The following is a 21,617-nucleotide window of genomic DNA, read 5'->3' as shown; positions in this document are numbered from 1 at the left end:
ACCTTTGCACTGCCCTCATTCCCACTGTCTCAGGTTTTGCAGTATAACTTGTATATTACACTCATACTGCACACAGTACATGATTATCTGTGTATGTGTGTATGTATATATATGTACTGTATCTTCCTGTAAATCTAATGTAGTTTTCCTTTTTATTTCTTTTGTGATATTTTTCAAAACTTTGCTGTGTTTCAGTGTTTTCTTCTCATGTCAAATCTTGGAGGAGCTGTAACTGCATTTAATTGGTCAATCCTGTTATAAAGACAATGAAGCTCAACGCTGAACCTTGATAAGGAGCCAAAGTCCACAGAGGCAGCGCGATGATTAAACTGAGATCAAAAATGAAGCTTCACTTCACACAAACTAATGTGGCAGCAACAAATATTAGATTTCACCTGTGAGAACAAAGTCCATCAGAACGGCTCCTTGAACAGTTAGATTACCGGATTATTGTATCACTGATGGGTAACGAGTACTTTAATGTTGGAGTTGTCGACGTGGAGCAACTTTTAACTGTTTTAACGACTTTTAGGAAGTTTAATGAACTGATCATTTGATTTGATTTAAAGTCTTAATTTGAAAAGTCACAAAATGAAGTAAAAGTCAAATATTTATGGAGTAGAAATAATCAAATACAATAGAAAAAAAATACAAGTACTTCTAGTCTGTACTTAACTGCAGTACTTGAGTAAATTAGTTTCTTTCCACCACTGAGAGATCCTTTCAAAATAAAAGCCTGTCTCAATCAAGCCCTCTCAGGTCATATTAAAAGAGGAATCTTTGATTTGATTCTTGATCACATTGAAGCACAAAGTGAGAAAAAGAAGCGACACTCGTTGCTGTTGGAGGAGAGTTCAGAGCTCTGACAGCTCATTTAGTGACACAGTTACAGATTGAATTGAGAAATAAAAGGTTTCAGCTCCTCACAGCCCTCTGAATGCTCCTTCCTGCTGTCTCCACATGAACTATTGAGGATCAACTCGCTCTGCTTCTGCTCTTATTCCAGCGTTTACACTCACAAACATCCACACAACATGGCCGATGTTTTTAACGGAGCTGCTTTCAGCTCCTTCGTCCAGAGTTCACAGTTAAACTCAGAGTTTGGAGAAACGATGGACGAAGGAGCTGCAGATCGATGCCGTTTGTGCTGAAGCTAAGCTAACGACAGCTTGTGCTAACAAGTAAAACATTTCAGAGTTGATTCTTTACCTTCGGCTGGAGGCTGAGACGGAGAAAACAATCTGTTCCACAACATCCAGAGAGAATGAAAGTACAGTCCAAACAGCCAGAGAGGCCTGAGAGAGTTAAACTTTAATCAGATCTGACTGACACTGATATCAGTTTTCATCAAGTTCATGTTTTATTGAGCAAATAAAGATGAAATACATGTTGACCCTTGATCGCTGCCAGCTGAGGACGTGGTCATCTGGGCTGCAGGAAGTGTCTTTAGTGAGCTTTAAAACCTGAGATCACTTTAACTGAGTGTTAGTTACTGAGATCAAATCAAGTTATTCTCTGGTATCAAACACAACTGAAAAAGTCAAACAATCCAATAATTCAATGAACATTTTTTGTTCTGAAGAGACTAAAATCACTGATTTTACTGTAGTCTGGAAACAAAAACATGCTGAAGTACATATGAGACGATAAACTGCAGTTTGTGTGAGTGGACATTGTCAGGGACGCTTCCCAGCATGCACCACGACAAACACACTCATGGCTTTAAGTTTCACTGGATGAGTGTTGCTGCTGTTCCTGCTGTTCCTGCGTTTTACATCTGGTCGTACAATCGACGACTTCAACATGAGCCTCTGATCAGTTTGTCAATCTGACATTTTTAAAAGAACTTCATCACATCTGAGGAAAATTTCAGCTGCTCGTGCTTTTCCATCCCATAATCCGGACGACAACAACAACAAATATCAGCTTCTGTCAGCAGGTCTGCCTCACAACCAAAACCATCATGAGGTCCAAAACCACAAGCCCTGCTTCACCAAACAGCTCAGTGAACTCAGAGCTGATTCAAGCACCAAGACCAGAACCAGCAGCCGTCTGGAACCTCAGGACCATCACTGCCCACAAGAAGAAAGGTCCTGCTATCAGCCCGTCCTCCAGAGCAGCTGAGGAACTCAACACCTTCTACACCAGGTGTGAGAGGTCCCCGACCACAAACTCTGATGGCCCACTGTCCCCCCACTGAGGGTTCTGCATGATGCCAGAGCCAGACAGCAGGCCAGGAGGACAGTGGCAGTGGTTTGACTCTAAAGTTCTGGCCATCGCTGACACATTTGACCTTTATTGATACTTGAATCATTTACATTAACGCTGCAGCAAGTCTGTCTTTATTTCTGATGGTTCACACTGGATTCATTTCAGGAACTGAAGAGAAAATCAATCCGCGTCTTAAAAAACTCTGGATGTGCTCATTTCTGCCTGCGACTGAGCTTTCAACACAGTTTTCTTCAAACCAATGAAAACATGGTGTGAAGCTGTGAGGATATTTGAAGATGTTCCAGTTAAAGACCAGCAGAGACGGACTCCTGTTTCAATAAAGCTTCATGAACAGAAAGAAGACAAACATCAACATCCAGCAGCAACTCTTCAAAGTCAACCATCACAAAGAAAATCCACACAAACCATCAGCAGCACAGACTGCTGCAGCCACCAGAGGGCAGCATCACACTGAGCTTCACAGGCTCACCTGGTCAGTGACCAGCGGCCTCATTTATAAAACATTACGTAGAATCCAGACTAAAAGTGTGCGTACGCCCAAAAGCTGAAAATGGCGTACGCCAAAAAATATTCGGATTTATAAAACCGTGCGTACTCACACCTGCACGCAATTTTCCCTTTATAAATCACACTCCACCTGGAAGATTGCGCAGGTGGATTCACCTCACATCCTGCCCCCGACACACCCACATTTTGCCACGAATGGTCAATGCAAAGTACCTCATGAATGTCTTTGCATATAAATATGCCTGCTGATCCATGGCATTTTACGTTCGATCATGGCAGAGAAAAGAAAAAGAAACGGGAGACTGAAATCGAGGTGCTTGTGGGTGAGGTGGAGGCCAGAAAGGCTATTTTGTTTGGTGGTCACAGTAGTGGCGTCATTAATAAAATAAAAAAAATGAGCGGCAGCACGTCGTCACCGCAGTGAATAGTTCCAGTGCCACAGAGTCTGTGGCAGAAATGAAAAAGAAGTGTGTTGACCCAGGCCACCGTGCCACTACATTGGTCAAGATCATGTCCGAGGTACAAATAATTTGTACATTGAGTGAATGCACATTTTTTCGGTTCACATAAGCAAATTCATTGTCACTCGGAGCCCTTATAGCAATGTGAGTGCAGTCAATTGCGCCGATTACATTTGGGAAACCGGACATTGCTGCAAATTGCCTTTTAATGTTGGCCTGTTCACCCACAGTGTAAGGAAACCTGATGTATCGACTGGTCATTTTTATAATGCCATCCAAAACGGCTGGCATTATGGCGCTGAGGGATGGCTGCGATATCCCAGACCTAAGGACATAATTTAACTGAATTATATCATACCCAAAAGGGGCTTTAGACAGACAATGAACATTATATAATATTAATCATATCAAACACTTACCTGTCGGCTAATTCCCACTGAAAGGAGCCAGTCGCCAGAAACCCCAGAGTGGTCAGCACCTGGATATGCACCGGGATGGCACGGTTCCGGCGGGTGGGTCTATCTAACACTGGGCCCAGTTCAGCACATAGATCCAAGAGCACCGCTCTAGGGAATCTAAATCGGCTTATTAGCCAGTCATCATCATGGGCCAGGAAATCTCCGTGGTCCCTAAAACTTCTCTCCATCCTGATCCTACCATTTGCGTGATCTTCCAGCAGTGCCAGCGCATCCATTGTGCAGCATTACGCACGAGTGTCACCGCACTATTTATATGCTTACTCAGCAAATTGAATGATTGTTACACACCTTGTCACAATTAATACTAATCCATCAGTGCCATCCACCGCTCTGTATCATTTGAAGATGGAAGTATGATATATGAATATTGTGCATACAGTAGTAGGCCTAACGGCTCACTAAAGGAACACATCTATAACACTGCAGACTTGGGTGTTTATGATTACGCGGCTCTATAAGTCTGATATGTGATGACATTAAATGTATGAGATCAATCTGGCTTCAATTCACCACCTCACCATCTGCACCGCCAGTTCCCCCTGTCTCCAAAATATTCGTACGCAAGCATCAAAGTTGGCGTACCGGTGCGCACATTCTCACGCTAAGTTTATTTTTATAAATCACAACCTTTGCGTCGGAAGTTGCGTACGCAACTTTCAAGCCCCGTTTTGTGCGTAAGCAAGTTTTATAAATGAGGCCCTTTAAGGTCATCTCATGTTTTCATCCCATGATCTTTAACCTACATGAATGTCTTTCATAGCCTAGAGTCGTAAGGATAACATGACTGGTGAGAGCCACTTCTCCACTTCTCATAACAAAAAGGCAGGTGGCACTCTGGTTGTCGACAGTCTTGTCTCCTCTTCTCTGTTTGTGATGTCCATTGCATTTAGATACGCGCTTCACACAACACACCCTCATACAGGTTGTTTATCACATGTCCAGAACAAGATATGGTATGCCCAGGCCTTGGGAACTGACCAATTATATTCTGTAACGTATATCTGATTATTGTACTTGGGTCTTTTGGGGTGCGTGGGGCACTCCTGAAGACCTTCTATGACTCTGTTGCAGCCTCTGCCATTTTCTATGGTGTAGTCTGCTGGGGGAGCAACATCACAATCGCTGACAGGAAGAGGCTGGACAAACTTATCAGGAAGGCCAGCTCTATCCTGGGATGCCCTCTGGAACTGGTGGAGGAGGTGGGGGGGAGGAGGATGACAGCCAAGCTGTCCTCCATGACAGACAATGACTCCCACCCCCTCCAGAACACACTCACTGCACTGAGGAGCTCCATCAGTGACAGGATGCTACATCCAAAGTGTGTGAAAGAGCGGTATCGCAGGTCATTCCTGCAGCTGTCAGACTGTACAATAAAAACTGCTCCAAGTAATCAGTGCAATAGTCTGGACAATAAGCTGTGCAATAAAACATGTACATAACAGTCTGTAAATACTATCTACAATTTCTTACAATTTTTTTTACAATTTCTTTCTTTTATTTTTATTTAAAATCCTCACTCTTTTGTATATACTGTTTTTGTTTCTAATTTGCATGCACTTCTTATATTAATCTTGACTGATGCTGCTGTATTCTGGAATTTCCCCTCGCGGGACAAATAAAGGAATATTTAATTGAATTGAATTGAATTGCGTCTGTTGTGCTGCTGCTCGGCTAGAAAGAAAACCTTCGGCCACTCGGTCCTTTGTGGAATAGAACAAACAAACAAACAAAAAAAACACTTTACTTCTGCTAACAATAGTCGTTGGGTTCCACTGATTGCATTTCCATTTGATTTGAGGTCAAAATCACTGTTTTTTAATGGTTTGTAAGTGTAGGACTGATGGTCGTTGTTACTTCCTAAGGTGGGTGCAATGGCTTGTTTTGTCCACTAGATGGAGACAAGTGACTACGGACACAACAGTTTATCTGTGTTGAAGTCTAGGACCCACTACTAAAGAACAATGAGATACTCCTTTAACACCTAGAGCTTTGACCTTTGTCCCTGTCTGTCTGTCTGTCTGTCTGTCTGTCTGTCTGTCTGTCTGTTCATGTCAGTGTGATCCATTAGTCCTGTGCTTTTTTTCATTGCAGCATATTTGAATAGAGCAGCCTATGAAACACTAATGCTGGACAGAGCAGAGTAGGTGTTGGATACATTCTATATGTAACCGGCAGGTTAGGTCTGCCCCACCACCGCTGTATTCTAACAGTAACGTCCCCGCTTCTTCCGGTCACGCACGTGCAGCGAGGCTCCTAATCAGCACCATTAGCGGCACATAAATGCGTGTAGCGGCGCGCCAGCCGATCTCTCTCTCTCTCTCTCTCTCTCTCTCTCTCTCTCTCTCTCTCTCTCTCTCTGTCTGTCAACTTGAGCGTTGATCGGGTGTTGTACAGCCAAGGTAATTTTACTATTGTTGTAGTGTTTCAGTGAGCAACGCACAGACAGCAAGATTGTCTAACCTGTGTTTGTGTCTTTGCAGCAGTGACTGCCACTGCTGCTTTGTGCTTGTTGAAACTCACCTGAGTTTTTAATTTCTTTTATTGGGTTTAAGTGCGAGGTTTTATTCAGTGATTTTAGTCTATTTATCATTTATTATTTATATTTTTCAGTATATTCTTAATTGGTTTTACATTTTACCAAAGATTGTAGCTTGTTTTAGGGTTGTGAGGCTTGTTTTTGTGTAACTACATTTTAAAACTGGCTGATTCATACAGAGGTGGCCTTGTGCTTTACCGTGTAAAAGGTGGCTGTGTGATTTGACTTATTTATTCCCTTGTGTGTTCTTTTATATTTTAGTGTGCTTTGTTTGCAGTGTTTTATTTTAATGCCAACCTAAAAGTGTGACACCTTTGTGTTTTTCCTTTTTTTTTTCAGTCAAGCCCTCCACCTTCCTATTTTATATTTTTTTTAGGTTCTTCATCTTAGTATGTTTTTAATTATTTAAAAATCACTGAAGCCGAGACACTGAACAATCTTCCTTCAGTTTTATGTTCTTTTATGTCATATTGTTTGTGATGTTTTGCATCACAGAAGGAGATTAAAAACAAAAGAAAACTCTTTTCGTCAACTCAAAACCACGTCTCTGTTAATTCTTTGTGAATCTTACCTGTGTGGTCAAAGTAATAATTAATAACATGATGTATTCCCAGGGTGGCGTTGTCGGGTTGTTCACTCAGTTGAATTCGAGTTTAGCCAAGACCTTATTGGGTTACAAACATATTTGGAAAAACGATACAAGATATAAAATGTTGATGGGATGATGCTGCATGCTACTCTTTTGTCATTCTCTTGCAGACAAACTCCTGGCTGCTCCGGATGTCCTCTGTCCTCGGCTGTCTCGTCCACCCACCCTCCCTCGTCTCCCCAGCCTCCTGTCTGACCCTGCAGCTGGATCTGGACCTGGAACCGAACCTAAAGGTAGTCTTATTCCCACTTGACCTTTGACCTTAACCTGCCTCTGATTCGCCACCTCCCCTCATGTTGCCTCATCCTAACCGCATTGTCTGTGTCTGCCTGTCTGTCTGTCGTCGTCCCCTCCGGTAGCCGCTGACGGGAGCTGCATGGACCACACTCAGGATTTGGCTGTGAACATGCATTACACCTGAGAGTTCAGCTGGACGGCGGCACGGTGGCAGCAGGTAGTGCGCATGCCTCACAGCAAGGAGGTCGCTGGTTCGATCCCCGGGTCGGGCAGGGCCTTTCTGTGTGAAGTTTGCATGTTCTTCCCGTGCATGCAGCTTCTCTCCGGGCACTCCGGCTTCCTCCCACAGACCAAAAACATGCTCATTAGGTTAATTGGTGACTCTAAATTGTCCGTAGGTGTGAGAGTGAGTGTGAGTGGTTATCTGTCTGTGTGTCTGTCTATGTTGCCCTGCGATCGACTGCCTCTCGCCCATTGCTAGCTGGAATAGGCTCCAGCCCCCCACGGGTATAGAAGATGAATGAATGAATGAGTTCAGCTGGAGCGAGAGGAAGAAGATGATTCCCCGGACAGTGTATAGTCTATATACATTTAAAAACAAGAAAGAACAAAAACAAACAAAAGTAAAAAATAGAAAAAAAAAAGACCCTCCACATGGACTCTGCCTTGACGTGGCGTGGAGGCTTGTATGTCTCAGTGATCATAGGCGCTCTCCAGATTGGCTCTGCCCAGCAGAGTTTACTCTTGTTTGGTCAGGCAGGAGGAAGCTGTGCAGGATAGAGCCGATCTGGAGAGTCCCTATGATCACTGAGACCAGACTAAAGAGTCCACAACTTACACGATGTTGAATACATAAAAGAAGGAGGAGAAGAAAAGAAGAAAAAGAAAAAGAAGTCAGGTTTATTTGTACAGCCCAAAATCACAATTTACATCGCCCCAATGGACTTTACAGTCTGTACAAAGTGTGACATCCTCTGTCCTTCGACCCAGCAAGCCTGAAGTGGTATTGCATCTAGATTTATAGCTTATGTTCACTGTTCATTGGAAATTGTTCATCAAACTATTGTTCACAATTACAGTTCTGTTCATAACACTCTTCGAAAAAACATGTTGTTGTTGACGTGTTCTTTTGCAGTGATTAGTGTGTGTTCTTAATCAATTTAGAAAGTTGTTCAGTTGAGATTTGTCACAGTTTGTTGTTTGCTTGTGCGTGTCTTTGTGTGTTTTGTACCTAAGCCTGAAGTGGTATTTCATCGAGATTTTATTACTTTGAAATCACAATATCATCTTGACAGTTCATTTAACTTTTAATGAAAAACATTGTGACTTTGAATAAATACGATTCATACAGTTATCACTCATTATTGTTCAATTACACATACAGAGAGGGAGGGAGAAAGAGGGAGATACAGACAGACAGAGAGAATGACAGAGAGACGCTCAGTCGCAAAAGCAGGATCGGCCAAAAGACTGAGGCTGTAGTTTGGACTGTTGACCAGTAGATGGAGACAAATGATAAGGCTTGGCAGCTGGGACAGACTCCGCGAGTCCTCTGGAGCCAGCTCCTAAGAGATTTCTGAATGATAGAAATCAGGAAAACACACTAGATTAACCAGCTGTATGTGCCGTGACAGACAAAGAGACCCACCCTTTTTCAGGTTTGTTTTATTTCCTCACCTGTCAAATCTTTTTATTCTCTGTTGTTTTGATTTCCAATGTTATTTCATTGCTTGGTGTGTGCTTTGATTTTGAACCTTTACTGTTACTGTTATTACTTTATTAATATTTACTTTTTAATTACATTGATCTCCTAATAACAATAATAATAAAACGCCATGTCTAACACAATTATGCTGTCTAGCAGTTTAGTTTATTCACAAACAACAACAATAAAAACATGCATTCATCAATAAACAATTTACTCTTACCTACTGTTTCACCTACCTTGGATCCTTTGTCGTCCCTGTGTGAGCAGGGACCTGCTCCAGTGTGCATAAGCAGCTGCACTCACACCAACACAAAGAAAAACACACATCAACAACACATCAATGGCCTGAAATGTGCGCCCCCTAATTCGGGGGCACTGAACACGCCAGTCTTGGTCCCATGTCCCATGTTGGCTAAGAGGGTGCGTGATCAACAAGTGATGCTGTGTAGGGTGGGCTAAAACTTTCCAGGAGTTGGAAGATGGAAAGGTAAGATGCGGCCCCGTCAGCTCTTCAAAAAGTCAATATTTTAAGCATATTCTGTGTGTCTTAATGCATTTTTATGAGAAATTAGACATTTCAGGCATTTCAACCTGTTGTCACGCTCACACACCACACAGAAATTAGCAGGATAACGCCCACCAAGTTGCGCCGCTATTTATTATAACAGTGGAACAAGCAGAGGAATTAGTGATGTGTCGGTCAGACATTTAGGGTTACAAAACATCATAGGCCACCGCCCAACGCATCTGAAGAGGGTGTGTATGAAAACCAACACGCAAGAGGAAAGGGAGCAAGAAGCATCCAGAGCAATTGCCTCCCAGAACTTATTTGTCAGAGAGGGCAGAGTTTGGGACTTCTCAGAGCTCGAGGAGTATTGCAGAGATCCAGCGTCTTGTGTCAGCCTATGCCTTCACCTTCAGAGTCGAGGATTTATAGTCACCAACACTCCTCAAATGTGCCCAACAGTTCAGCCAACTGAGAGGTATGCTGATATATACAGCTTTTCTACACTGTGTTACCTCAGTGACTTTTGCAACAGGTCTCAAAAGAAGGATGTCCTTACTGCTGTACAGAGGGATGTTGATTATATCCACCAAAAACTAATCAGCGGCGATTACATCCCCAACACTGCAGTCACATCTTTCAGACACTACTGTGAGGTTATCCTGCTGTTGGAGCACCAACTGACAGGGAAAGAAGTTCATTATTTTTTCTTTGTTTCTCTGGAGTTTTTGGAATGCTTCTTCAACAACATCAGGCCGTTTTCCCTTAAACAGCAAGATGGAGACAAGACGGACCAGGGCAAGTTCTTCCTTGGAGAAGGTGGGGTCCCATTGTCCAACCCTGCATCAGATTTACAACGGCTGAAGTCAAAGTGAGTAATCAGTATTACTACATCAAAAGCATGCTCTATGAATCTTTCAAGGCTTTGATTTGACTCATAGCAATTAAACAGACGAGGACACATTGCAGCTGTTTTTGTTTCATTCGTTGTGTTGAACTGCTGTCGAATTGGTCTACACACACCCGCATCCCTGCAGGACTGGGATGCTTATTGCAGGGCCTTCTCTGTAACACTGACTGGTGACCCGCCTTTAAAAGACCAATGTACAAAGGCTGGTTTTCTACACTACCGGCCTTACTACCACAAGTGGAGGGATCTCCAACTTAGGCAGTGGAGTCAATACATACTGTGGAAGCATTGTGCATGTCTTGTTAATGGAGGCAGTTGTATTGCATCATTTTTTTTCCCATGCACACCTTTTCTATATAATATATATAATAATAATATATAATATTTCTATATAATATATATAATATATATATAACTGTTATGCTGCTCACTCACCTTTTTGTACTCCATGGTACAGCTCATTCCATTTACAGATTTACAGGAAAGGCAACCCCCCTCAAGCAGCCCGAACACAGAAGACACTGGACAAGGAGACAGCGTGGACATCAAACAGACCCACTGTCGATGACCTTGTGAAGGCCGAGGTTCCCCCTCAACAACAAATTGAGGACAACAACCTCCTCATCTGCTCAGTCGCTGAGCAGAATTGGAAGGGCTTGGCCTTTAAGGATTTTGGAGAGGAAAAAGGCAAAGGTACATGCACACGACTTGCAATCCAATCCCCAATTTAAAGTGAGTGATTACTTCTATGTGCATATGTTGAGTCGGTGCTCCCAATTATTAAATGTTCATTTATTATTTTGTGTTTATGATGGGCAAACTTAATGTTATGTTATGTTTATTGAGTGTTTGAGTTGATTGAGGACTGATTGATTGCAGCTGTCTGATATCCATTGTGGGCGTGTTTAATAAAAGTCTCGCACCCGCAGCTGAGTTCAGTTGTGTGTAGGTGACCTGGGAAACAGCAGAGCGTCTCTGATTCATTTCTCCTTGTCTACGGTGCTTTTTTTTCTAACTTCTGGGTTGACAATGCTGTGCCGCTGTATAGCCCTACTCTGTCAACAGGTTATGGGCCCAGAGTAATCCAGAGACAGTTTAGCGTGTTTCCACCATGTGCGATGATTAGATGCTGTTAGCACCATGAGAAGAAGAATCGCAGACACAAGCTGCTGGTCTCCGCTCCTGTTTGACGGAGACGAAAAGAATTACGAACTATGGGAGACGAAATATTTGGGCCACCTTCTTCTGCAGGGCATGAAAAACATCGTTTTAAATGACACCGAAACGGAAGACGCAGAGGAGCTGCCAGTGGACGCAGCCAAGAATGCCGAGGCATATGCAGAACTTATTCAGTTCTTGGATGACAAAAGTCTATCGCTGGTAATGCGAGAGGCAGTAGACGACGGGCGAGAAGCTCTGAAGATTTAAAGGGACTATTTCCAAGGTAAAGGAAAGCCATGCATAATCAATCTTTATACAGAACTGACATCACTTCAAAAGTCAGACAGTGAAAGTGTGACTGAATATGTGATCCGCGCTGAGATCGCAATCACCGCTTTGAGAAATGTTGGAGAAACGTTAAGTGACGTTATGGTTCTGAAGGGGCTGCCTGAGTCCTTCAAACCATTTGCGGTTCATATTGCACAGCGTGCTGAGACCGTATCTTTTGCCAAGTTTAAAACAAAGCTACACAGCTACGAGGACACAGAACATGTGGGCTGCAGCAACAGATGACAACGTGATGAAGGCACACATGCAGCAGCAGAGAGGGAGACCTGCCAGCGCAGGTGACCGAGAAGCAGCAGCAGTGGACCTGGCGTGCTTCAAATGCGGCCTGAAGGGACACCTGGTCAGAGCCTGCCAGCGAGAGTTGTGGCGCAGTCACTGCAGGAGCACCGCACACCGGGACACCACCTGCAGAAGGAAACAGCGGAGAGACCGAGACGACGCAGCAGGTGTCAACGTGAGGGGTCTGATGGTCAACTGCGGGGCAACATCGCATATGATCACAGATCTCGCCAAGTTCAACAGGTTTGATGAGGAGTTCCAGGCCGATACACACTGCGTGGAGCTGGCTGAAGGCACGAGGTGCAAGGGGGTGGCAGAGCACTGCGGCGATGCAGAGGTCTGTCTGATTGACAGCAGAGGCAGACATCTGAACACCACGCTGAGGCAGCTCTGTACATCCCATCCTATCCACAAGACATTTTCTCGGTGAAAGAAGCCACTGCCAGCGGAGCCACCGTGATCTTCAAGAAAGGGAAGGACGTTCTGATCCACAGAGACGGTACGAAACACATTCAGGTACGTGACAGATCATATTATTTTCACACAGTAAATAATGATGATGATGATGATGAATGTGATGACCATTGCAGGGGATGTTTTGATATGCAGACATGGCATGAGATTCTGGGGCACTGCAACTATGATGACATTCAGAGGTTACAAAGTGTTGCTGATGGCATGAAAATTAAAGGTCCAACAAACAAACCTCCACATTGTGAAGTGTGCACTCTGGGAAATTTTTCCAAACCAGAAACAGAGACCCTGATATGAGAGCTAAAACACCTCCAGAGCTAGTACGCACAGATTTGGCAGGACCGATCCACCCAGAGTCCAGAGATGGTCACAGATATGCACTTTCATTCACTGATGTCTTTTCCAGTACAGTGTTTGTGTATTTCTTAAAAAGCTACAGAGAAGTTTGTAGCTGACACAGCCCCATACGGCAAGATCAAGTGTTTCAGATCTGACAATGGTTCTGAATACACAGGAAAAGGTTACCAGGCTCTACTCATTAAACATGGGATTAGACATGAGACATCAGCACCTTACTCTCCTCACCAGAATGGCACTGCTGAGCGCAATTGGCGCACACTTCTTGATATGGCACGGTGCATGTTGATTGAAAGTAATCTGCCAAAACAACTGTGGACTTATGCAGTCCAGACTGCTGCTGTGGAGAGGAACAGATGTTTTAATAAACGCACAAAGCAGACACCAATCCAAGCACTGACAGGCAGACAGCCGAACCTGCATAGAACGCAGAGGTTTGGGTTGGAGTGTTTTGCTTAAAAACAAGACAAAAGAAAATTAGATCCAAGGTGTGAAAAGGGTGTTTTCATCGGGTATGACAAAAACAGTCCAGAATACATTGTCTACTTTCCTGACACTAAAAAACTGCAGAAGTGCAGGGTGGTAAAATTTGTGGCTAAAACAGGTGGAGGTCAGCAGACACAGACTAACTTAACACCTGTAGATGACTTTGTTCAGTCCAAGTCCAAAAGTCCAGATCACCATGTCTCACTAGAACATAATCCTGAAGTGAGCCACCAGCCTGGAGTGAGCCGCCACCAACCACAGCCAGTAGAGGTCAAGTGTGAGCCTGAGCCCAGGTGTTACCCTTCGAGAGAGAGAAGGATGCCAGACAGATACACAGATTGTAGAATGTCTAAATATGTGTCTGATGACGAGACTGATCAAGTCCAGAAAGAAAGCAGTGGGGGGTAGATGGGTGTATGCTATTAAAAACAATCTTGATGGATCTGAGAAACACAAGGCCCGATATGTTGCTAAGGGATACAGTCAAAAGATGGGTGTAGATGATGAGGAGACATTTTCTCCTACAGCTAACTTGACTAGTATCAGAGTGCTGATGCAGAAAACAGCAAGAAAATTTGATTTTGCAGCAAATGGATGAAAAAACAGCCTACTTAAATGCACCAATAGACTGTGAGATTTACATGGAACAGCCAGAGGGGTACGAGGTGAAATCTCACACAAATGAAAAGTTGGTGTGTAAGCTAGAGAGGTCACTGTATGGGCTAAAACAATCAGGCAGGAATTGGAACAAGGTTTTGCATGACTATCTAACCCAAATCAAGTTTGTACAGAACCAGGCTGACCACTGTGTTTATGCAAGGGAAACAGAACATGATAAGGTGATCATGGTTATTTGGAATGATGACCTAATCATTGCAGCAAGTGATGAAAATGCATTGCAGCTTGTGAAAGACATGCTTACAGCAAGGTTCAAAATGAAGGGTTTGGGCAAACTCAGATATTTTCTTGGCACTGATTTTAACCAGAGTGACAACTGTGTAACAATGTCACAGACAAAGTATGTTGAAAAACTCCTGGAGAGGTTCAACATGCAGGATTGTAAACCTAGATCCACACCGTGTGAACAAAAACTGAACTACACGGATGATGCAGCACTGATGAATAATGACACAAGATACAGAGAGGCAGTAGGAAGCCTCATCTGTTTGACTGTCTGGACCAGACCTGATTTGAGTTGTGTTGTATAAGCAAATTGTCACAGTACGTTACTGAACCTACTACACAGCAATGGGGTACGGTTAAGCATATACTGAGGTATCTCAAAGGCACAACTAACAAAGAGTTGTGCTACAGGAAAAGTGATGAGAACCTGGATAAACAAGCATACAGTGACATGAATTGGGCTGCTGATGTCAATGATAGACAAAGCACATCAGGTTATTGTATAAGCATATACAAGGGCAGCACTTTAGTGTCATGGACAACCAAAAAGCAGCCAACCGAGGCTGTCCAGGTGTGAGTCAGAGTACATTGCACTTGCCGCTACCATCCAAGAGTGTCTGTACCTCACACAACTTTTGAAAGTCATAGATAAACATCTACCTGTCAACCCAAAAGAGTGAGACACTTAATAACCACTAAATCCTTATAAATCACTAAAACAACTTACTGTCAGCCTAGTATAAAACTGGGACATAAACATGAGAGGACCATGTCCATCATCCACATTACATGCACAGCCATGATCCACGGGAACCTATGAGAGAAGAAAGGACAAGAACACCAGGAAAGATGCTGAGGTACCAACACACATTGATAGGAAATGAGTGTGTACAGATGGAGAGGCAGGTGTCCTCACTGTGTCATGCAAAATACCTGGACGGACATTGCTCCCACTGAGTTGAAATGTGGTCTCCAAACCTCAAACCCAGTGAAAGCACTAATCCTCCAGTAAAATCTCTTTTAAACCATTGCAACCACTGACCAACCCACAAAGCCTCTTGAAAAATCTCCCACACCTCAAAACATCTGCGTGAAAACACTTGGAAAGTAGTAAAATCAAAGTGAATTCAACAAAATCCTCATGTGAATCCTGTATGAGCTCTCAGGTCAATCCAGGAACACCTGGAGTGAAACCTCATCCATATAAGGACCTGTGTTCCAAAGCCCTGGTCCACTCCTTTGATACGTCACAAAGTGGCTTTGATCCATCAGAGATGACATCAACATTCCACTGAGCTCAGGGCTTGAGGGAGGTCATTGGTTTCCATAGCAACAATAAAGACAATATTGATACCTCCACGGGCATTGCACAAACAAATCCACATAATAACAGTAAGAGTGATCCGAGTGATGATCAGTTTGACGGCAGGTACAGATCACCAGCCCTGAGTTCTGGAGCTCAGAGGAACTTCCTGACAGCGGTTCGGCGACAGCAGAAAACCTGGCGCCTCTCCGTCCTCACCGTCAGTGGTGCTGACGTCTCGAGTGGGGGAGTGTGGAAGTTGCGGTCGTGACAGCAAGAGCTCCCACTTTCAAATGTGGTCTCCAAACCTCAAACCCAGTGCACTGCAGAAAAGGTTAGTCCAAATATAAGATATAAACACTACATTTGAGAAGAAAATTACTTGAAACTAGTGAAATTACCCGTCCATGGAGCAGGGAAATTTTACTTGATAAGAAACCTTGAAACAAGATTTTTAAATCTGGAAATAAGTTTTCCCAGGTGAGTATGTAAAAGGATTAAAATAAGCTGAAAATGCTGATTTTTAGGTCAAAATCCTTGAAATCAAACTTAATAATAAGTGAAAAATACTAAATATAAGCAAATAATTTTTGTTTCATTTTTTATTTTCTCATTTTTAGCAGATCAAGGTTTAAAAACAATAAAAACATTAGTAATTTAAGTGAAGATTACTCAGTACTAGTGCAGTATGATTAGATTGTGTCTTGATCGAAGTTGTTTTTTCTTGAAATAAACCTAAATCCATATTAAAACTAAACCCAAAAACTTAAAACCCGACCTTATTCTAAGATTATACATCTCGACTGACTCTACTGAAATCACAACCAGGACTGCATGTATGATAAGCACCAACGTTTATTTAACTCTCAGGATTAATAACTACACCATCAACACTGTGTCAGGGTTGTTCCACAATCTTAAAATCGGAATTAAGGCATTTTAAGATTTTTTTTGTGGCCCAAACAAAGACCAAATTAATTTGGCACAGAAATCACACACACACACTGTAAATGCCAAAACAAGATGATCCACTAAAAACGAATAATAGAAATCACAAAATGGTCAACCTGACTCACTTAAAGCGCCATATAACATTTGAGACCGCTAGAAAATATAAATATAACCTTTTAAGGATGTGTGGGACCCCTGGTGAGGCATTTCAGCAAATAACCATAAGACGCTGCACAAAATGTGCAGAGCAGCTGGTCAAGTCAGAGCAAAACAAACTATTGAAAGGTGCTGCGATCCAAAACAAGCACAGCACAACTGTCCTGACAGCAATGCTGCATTCACCTATTTTTCAATGAATGATTTCCATTCAGCTGTTGCTTTCTTATTTGTGCTAGTGGCATCTTGGTCATGGATGACATCACCAGCTACCTCGGTTTGAATGACAGAGAGGAGCGTTGCAACATGTTTTGGGTATGTCAAGTGCAAAGTGCAGCAGTATGCCATTAACACCAACAACCCTTCCCAGACATCCTCCTGGGGGAGGGTGCTCACTGGAACGTTTCCCACAGCGACAATGTCGACTGTTCCATCAAAGATCAGCACCGGTGAGGAGAGAGGCCGCTTTTCCAGGTAAAGCACAGGGTCCTCACCTGGCTGGAGTAGAATGAAAAGGACAATATGGTGAATATGGTGAAAATCTTACAAAGTTTATTAGTCTTATTTTTAGTCAAAATGTCTCATCCCACTTGATTTAAGATGAATTCACTTTACAAGTAACATTTCAGTAAGATGGAGGGACTTGTTTTAAGACAATGCATCTTAAATATCTTGTTAAGTCAAACAATCTTGAAATGATCTTGTTTTGAGTTGTATTTTACAAGAAACAAGCTTCATTGAACATTTCATACATTTTTCAAGCTGAGGTGTCATTTGTAGAAGATACATAATCTTGATTTAAGAGATAAACTTCACTGGATTCAAGTAAATGCATTTTATTGGAAAATCACCAATTTATATCAGAAAACAGCTGCATTGATAAAAGGAAGACAAGTTTTTCTATTTTTTTTTTAAGGATGAGTTACAGTCAGCAATGAACATCAAGTGCTTAAATCGCATTAATAATTTATCATCACCATCACGCTTCGTGGTACACCTCAAAGGACGATAACATTATACGTATGTGCACAAAAGTTAAATGCAATACTTACCGAAGCTCAGCTTATCTTTAGGGACCCAGCTGTCTCGAGTGGTAGTACAGGTCTCCAAGTTGTCTTACAAATAAGCAGCAGCACATTTATCGCCGGCTTGTTTCATTTCTTGTTTAAATACCTCAGCACCGCCGCGCCGCAGTGATGACGTATTTTTGTAGGCAGACCGGAGGTTTGTTGAATTTCGCGGAAATAAATTTGGAGGCCAACAGACATTTATGACAGTTACACATTTTGTTTATCATGATATTCCTTACTGTGCAACACCACTGTCACTATCTTTGAGCCTGAATTTAATTTTCTAAGTTAAACGCTGACGACCTACGAACTACAACTCCGTCGACGGATTATGACATCATTAACCTGAGACTACCACCGCGTTGCTTGTCGGCCGTTAATGAAAAACGTAGTAGGTGCGCATAGTACCGAGGGGGTTGAAGCAGTGCACAATTGTAAGTACATTAATACGATTTTCACAACTTTGGGTGAAAATACCATATAGTTTTTAACGTTATACGTGTTTTTTTTTAAAAAAGTGTTAAGTATGTATTGTGACGTTTTGCTGCCAGACTGATCCAACTGGCGAGGGGAGCTCAAAGCTAGCTTGCTATCATTAGCTAGGTTACGAGCATGGACCAACTAGATGACATTGCTAGATCGACTTTGAAGGCTAAGGTTAACGTAGATTGAGCTTTGGATCAAATAAAGACCAGATATTATCAAAAACTTGTTGTTCTTAAATATTTTTTCACAGTGTGTGGTTTTAGATAAAATGTGTGCATGTAAAATAATTGCTTATGTATATTAACGTGTGTAACTGAACACCCTGTCTCGTGAAGACCTGCGGGATCTTTTCCCAGGCCCAGAAAACTTCTTTCGGAGAAAAGCAGTCTGGCGTGCCTGTCATGATGATTTGGATGAGGTCAGTTTCTGAATGAGGCTAACAAATGGAACCTCATTCTTAATGTACACAATTAACAATGAAATGTTGCCGTTACCATTTGGTTGTATTTTTTATTTGTTGGTTTTTGATTTTACAGGAATCTGGCAGAGAAGACTCTCACTCAAAGGACAGTATTACTTCTTTTAATGAGTCACCCTTGCCACAGACAACCACTCCTGTGAACGAGTATCCTGCAAAGTGCATGACCCCAGAAAAGGTTGTCAAGTTGTCTTTCCCAGAATATGTGTTGCACACTGACTCTGAACTTGAACAAGTCTGAAAACAATACTTTGAGTTGGCAAAAAAGACGAGCAGGGCAACTTTGAAATGTCAAAGTACCTTAGATGCCGACTCATCTGGAACACCATGACCAGTATGACTGCAATCCTGAGGGCAAGAGGTGATGGAGAATCAGACAGATACCCATCAAAACCAGAGGTCACAGCTATGGCCAAGAGAATAGTACAGTACTACCCCATGCTACAGGACAAAGGCAGCAAGAAGACTTCATGGGTAAGTGTTGAAAGGCATCCACTTAGTCGCCATGGTATTTCATACTTGGCATTGTTTCAGCTGTTCAAAGGAATTAAATGGTCTGTCACAGGTCACAGTGTATGCACAGCCATACAAAAGACTGCAAAATGTGAGGTCCCCTCAAAAGACCAGTCCAGATGGGGCTCATACAAAGAAGCGCCGTGTGCGACGTGACACAGATGATTCAAGTGACTCAACTGTTATTTTAGATTGCTCCTCAGACGGCTATAGCTCATCAATCTCAGGAAGCAAAGAAAGAGGTAAAACCCAACTCATTTTTTACATTTTTACACTTTTGATACATCTTCACAAGTTTAATGAAGATTATTGGGCTTTTACAAACACAAGTCATTCTGTAAGATGGTCTTGATTGTTTTCGTTTCAAAAAGGTTGATGTCATTACACTTAAAAACTACATACCAAGGAAAGTGTTCTATTTTTGCAGAAATTGACAGTCCAGACACTGAAAACCGAGCAGCCATGGCCACCTGGAGTTCCCCGCAGGCTTTCTGTAAGTTTTGGAAATGTGTTCAAATCCATGATTGAACTTGGTGGTGGTCTGCAGTCATTGAGTGACCTTGTAGTTGAATTTGATTCAGCTGAAGAAATCTAATATTGTTTTTTCATTTTTTTTTGTGTCTTACAGCTAACAAGCCTTCAGATGTCAGTTCTCCATACAGTGACAGCCTAGCTGGTACTGCAGGTGATACTCGTGGAGCTTCTTGCCCACAGCTTCGACACTGTCCTCCTTCACCACCTGATCCTGCAGGTGTTTGGAGACCGGGCTGGGCCAGCAACTCGTGGCAGTAATTCGTTGATCAGCTCCACCACCGAGCTGAAGGTCAAAGGGTCGGAGAAGCCGTACTTCCCCTCCCGATGGAAGATCTTTATCAGCTTGTTGTTACCACCTTTCCTCAGAGTCAGAGTCTAGTCTCCGTGCAGGTGGTGCATCATAGGCACAGTGTGCCAGAAAGTTGCAATGCATCATGGGGTGGGCGGTTGACAGTTATTGCAGTGACTAACTTCAACTCTCGTGCACATTCCACCTTTGGTGCTATGTAGAAAGGTGAAATGCATCAAATGTAGAGTTTGTGTATGCACAGTCTAACCCTCCTGCACATTCCACCTTTCTTATGGTGCCAGAAAGGTGCAATGCATCATGGGAGGAGACTGGGCTAGGTTGTGCATCATATGCACAGTTGAATGTCTTCATGTGTTGCAGCTCTCATCATAGGAAAGAGGAGCCTCTTGGGGATATGCAGAGGTGCCATAGTCTGGAGGCAGGATGAGTAGTGATGACATTGAGGTAACACGCTCATGTAAGAACATGCACGGTGGAGGGAACAGAGACAAACTCGCGCAGGATATTCTTGGCCATTTCGATATTGTTCTGTGCAAACATCAGTGCTTTCTGGTTGTCCTGATAAGAGTGTCCTTGACTCATGCGGTAATCAATCTCACTACTGATTTGAGAGTTGGCTTATGTACAGTCCCTATATAGTCACTGAAATACATCAAAGGTTGAGCTTGGTTGGAGCATCTTGGAGGGATGCTTGTTGAGCTCCTGTTTCTGGCTGAGCAGCAACTGTCAACTGATTATCATAGTACATTATGCACAGCCTAGCACATTGCTGACAGTCACTGCAGTGACTAACTCTAAACCTCCTGCACATTCCATCTTTGTCATGGTGTCAGAATGGTGCAATGCATCATGGGTAGATTTTGTTTCAAGTCTTGAGGTAAGCAGTGTGTTTCAGTATAATCTATTGAGGATGGCCTGTTTTCTCTTGCATACGTCACACATACTATCAAATAAATACAGCAGTGCAAATTTATCCTGCTCAATCTAAACACTCACAAAGAGTGTGTGTGTGAGACAAATGCCAAGCCAAGTCAACATACTTACAGACATAAGATCAGCATCTGTCTTCTTGTCCAACTCAATACAAAACGTAAATAACTGTATGTACTGTACTGTGGTTGACAGTCACTGCAGTGGGTAACTCTAATCCTCCTGCACATTCTACCTTTCTTATGGTGCCATGCAGAAAGTTGAATGCATCAAGTGTGGAGCTTGGTTGGAGCATCTTGGAGGAACGCTTGTTGAACTCCTGTTTCTGGTCAGCAGACTTGATCTTTTTCATCTGGGGTGCTTTGGTTCTGTGAGGAAACACTACCTAACTCCTGAAGTGGCTGCAAATTTTATCCAGATTTTACAGAGCACTCCTGCAGAGATTTAACCAGCACCCTGTGATTTTATCGTTGACAATTTTAACAGCAATCTGAAGTCAACGCTGGACTCAGTCGTTCCTCTTTTAACAAAAACAATTAAGAAAAAACCTATACCTCCGTGGAGAAATGAGGAAATTAAGGAACTGAAAAGAAACTGCAGGAGTGCTGAGAGGAAATGGAGAAAATCAAAACTAACAGTCCACTATGAAGTTTT

General features: G+C 42.7%; 2 protein-coding genes across 2 annotated transcripts in view; both read left to right on the top strand.

Moving 5' to 3' along the window:
* Positions 1-21,617, top strand: part of LOC143316079 (uncharacterized) — a 317,818-nt gene that overhangs the window by 280,278 nt on the left and 15,923 nt on the right. The window lies entirely within an intron of this gene.
* LOC143316277 (uncharacterized) lies at positions 18,912-19,981 on the top strand. The gene is made up of 4 exons (XM_076724156.1): positions 18,912-19,150; positions 19,242-19,431; positions 19,617-19,682; positions 19,818-19,981. Exons 1-4 carry the CDS (start codon positions 18,965-18,967, stop codon positions 19,979-19,981), a joined length of 606 nt encoding a protein of 201 aa, XP_076580271.1. The 5' UTR covers positions 18,912-18,964.

Source organism: Chaetodon auriga, chromosome 23 (assembly GCF_051107435.1).
Source record: "Chaetodon auriga isolate fChaAug3 chromosome 23, fChaAug3.hap1, whole genome shotgun sequence".
Classification (NCBI taxonomy): Eukaryota; Metazoa; Chordata; class Actinopteri; order Chaetodontiformes; family Chaetodontidae; genus Chaetodon; species Chaetodon auriga.
This window is presented reverse-complemented; position numbering and strand designations above follow the sequence as displayed.

Bases quoted from the DNA above. Each gene is read 5' to 3' on its own strand.
- LOC143316277 (XM_076724156.1), top strand. From the start codon at position 18,965: ATGTCAAAGTACCTTAGATGCCGACTCATCTGGAACACCATGACCAGT. The intron at 19,151-19,241 runs GTAAGTGTTGAA...GGTCTGTCACAG, and splicing joins GCAGCAAGAAGACTTCATGG to GTCACAGTGTATGCACAGCC. The intron at 19,432-19,616 runs GTAAAACCCAAC...CTATTTTTGCAG, and splicing joins CTCAGGAAGCAAAGAAAGAG to AAATTGACAGTCCAGACACT.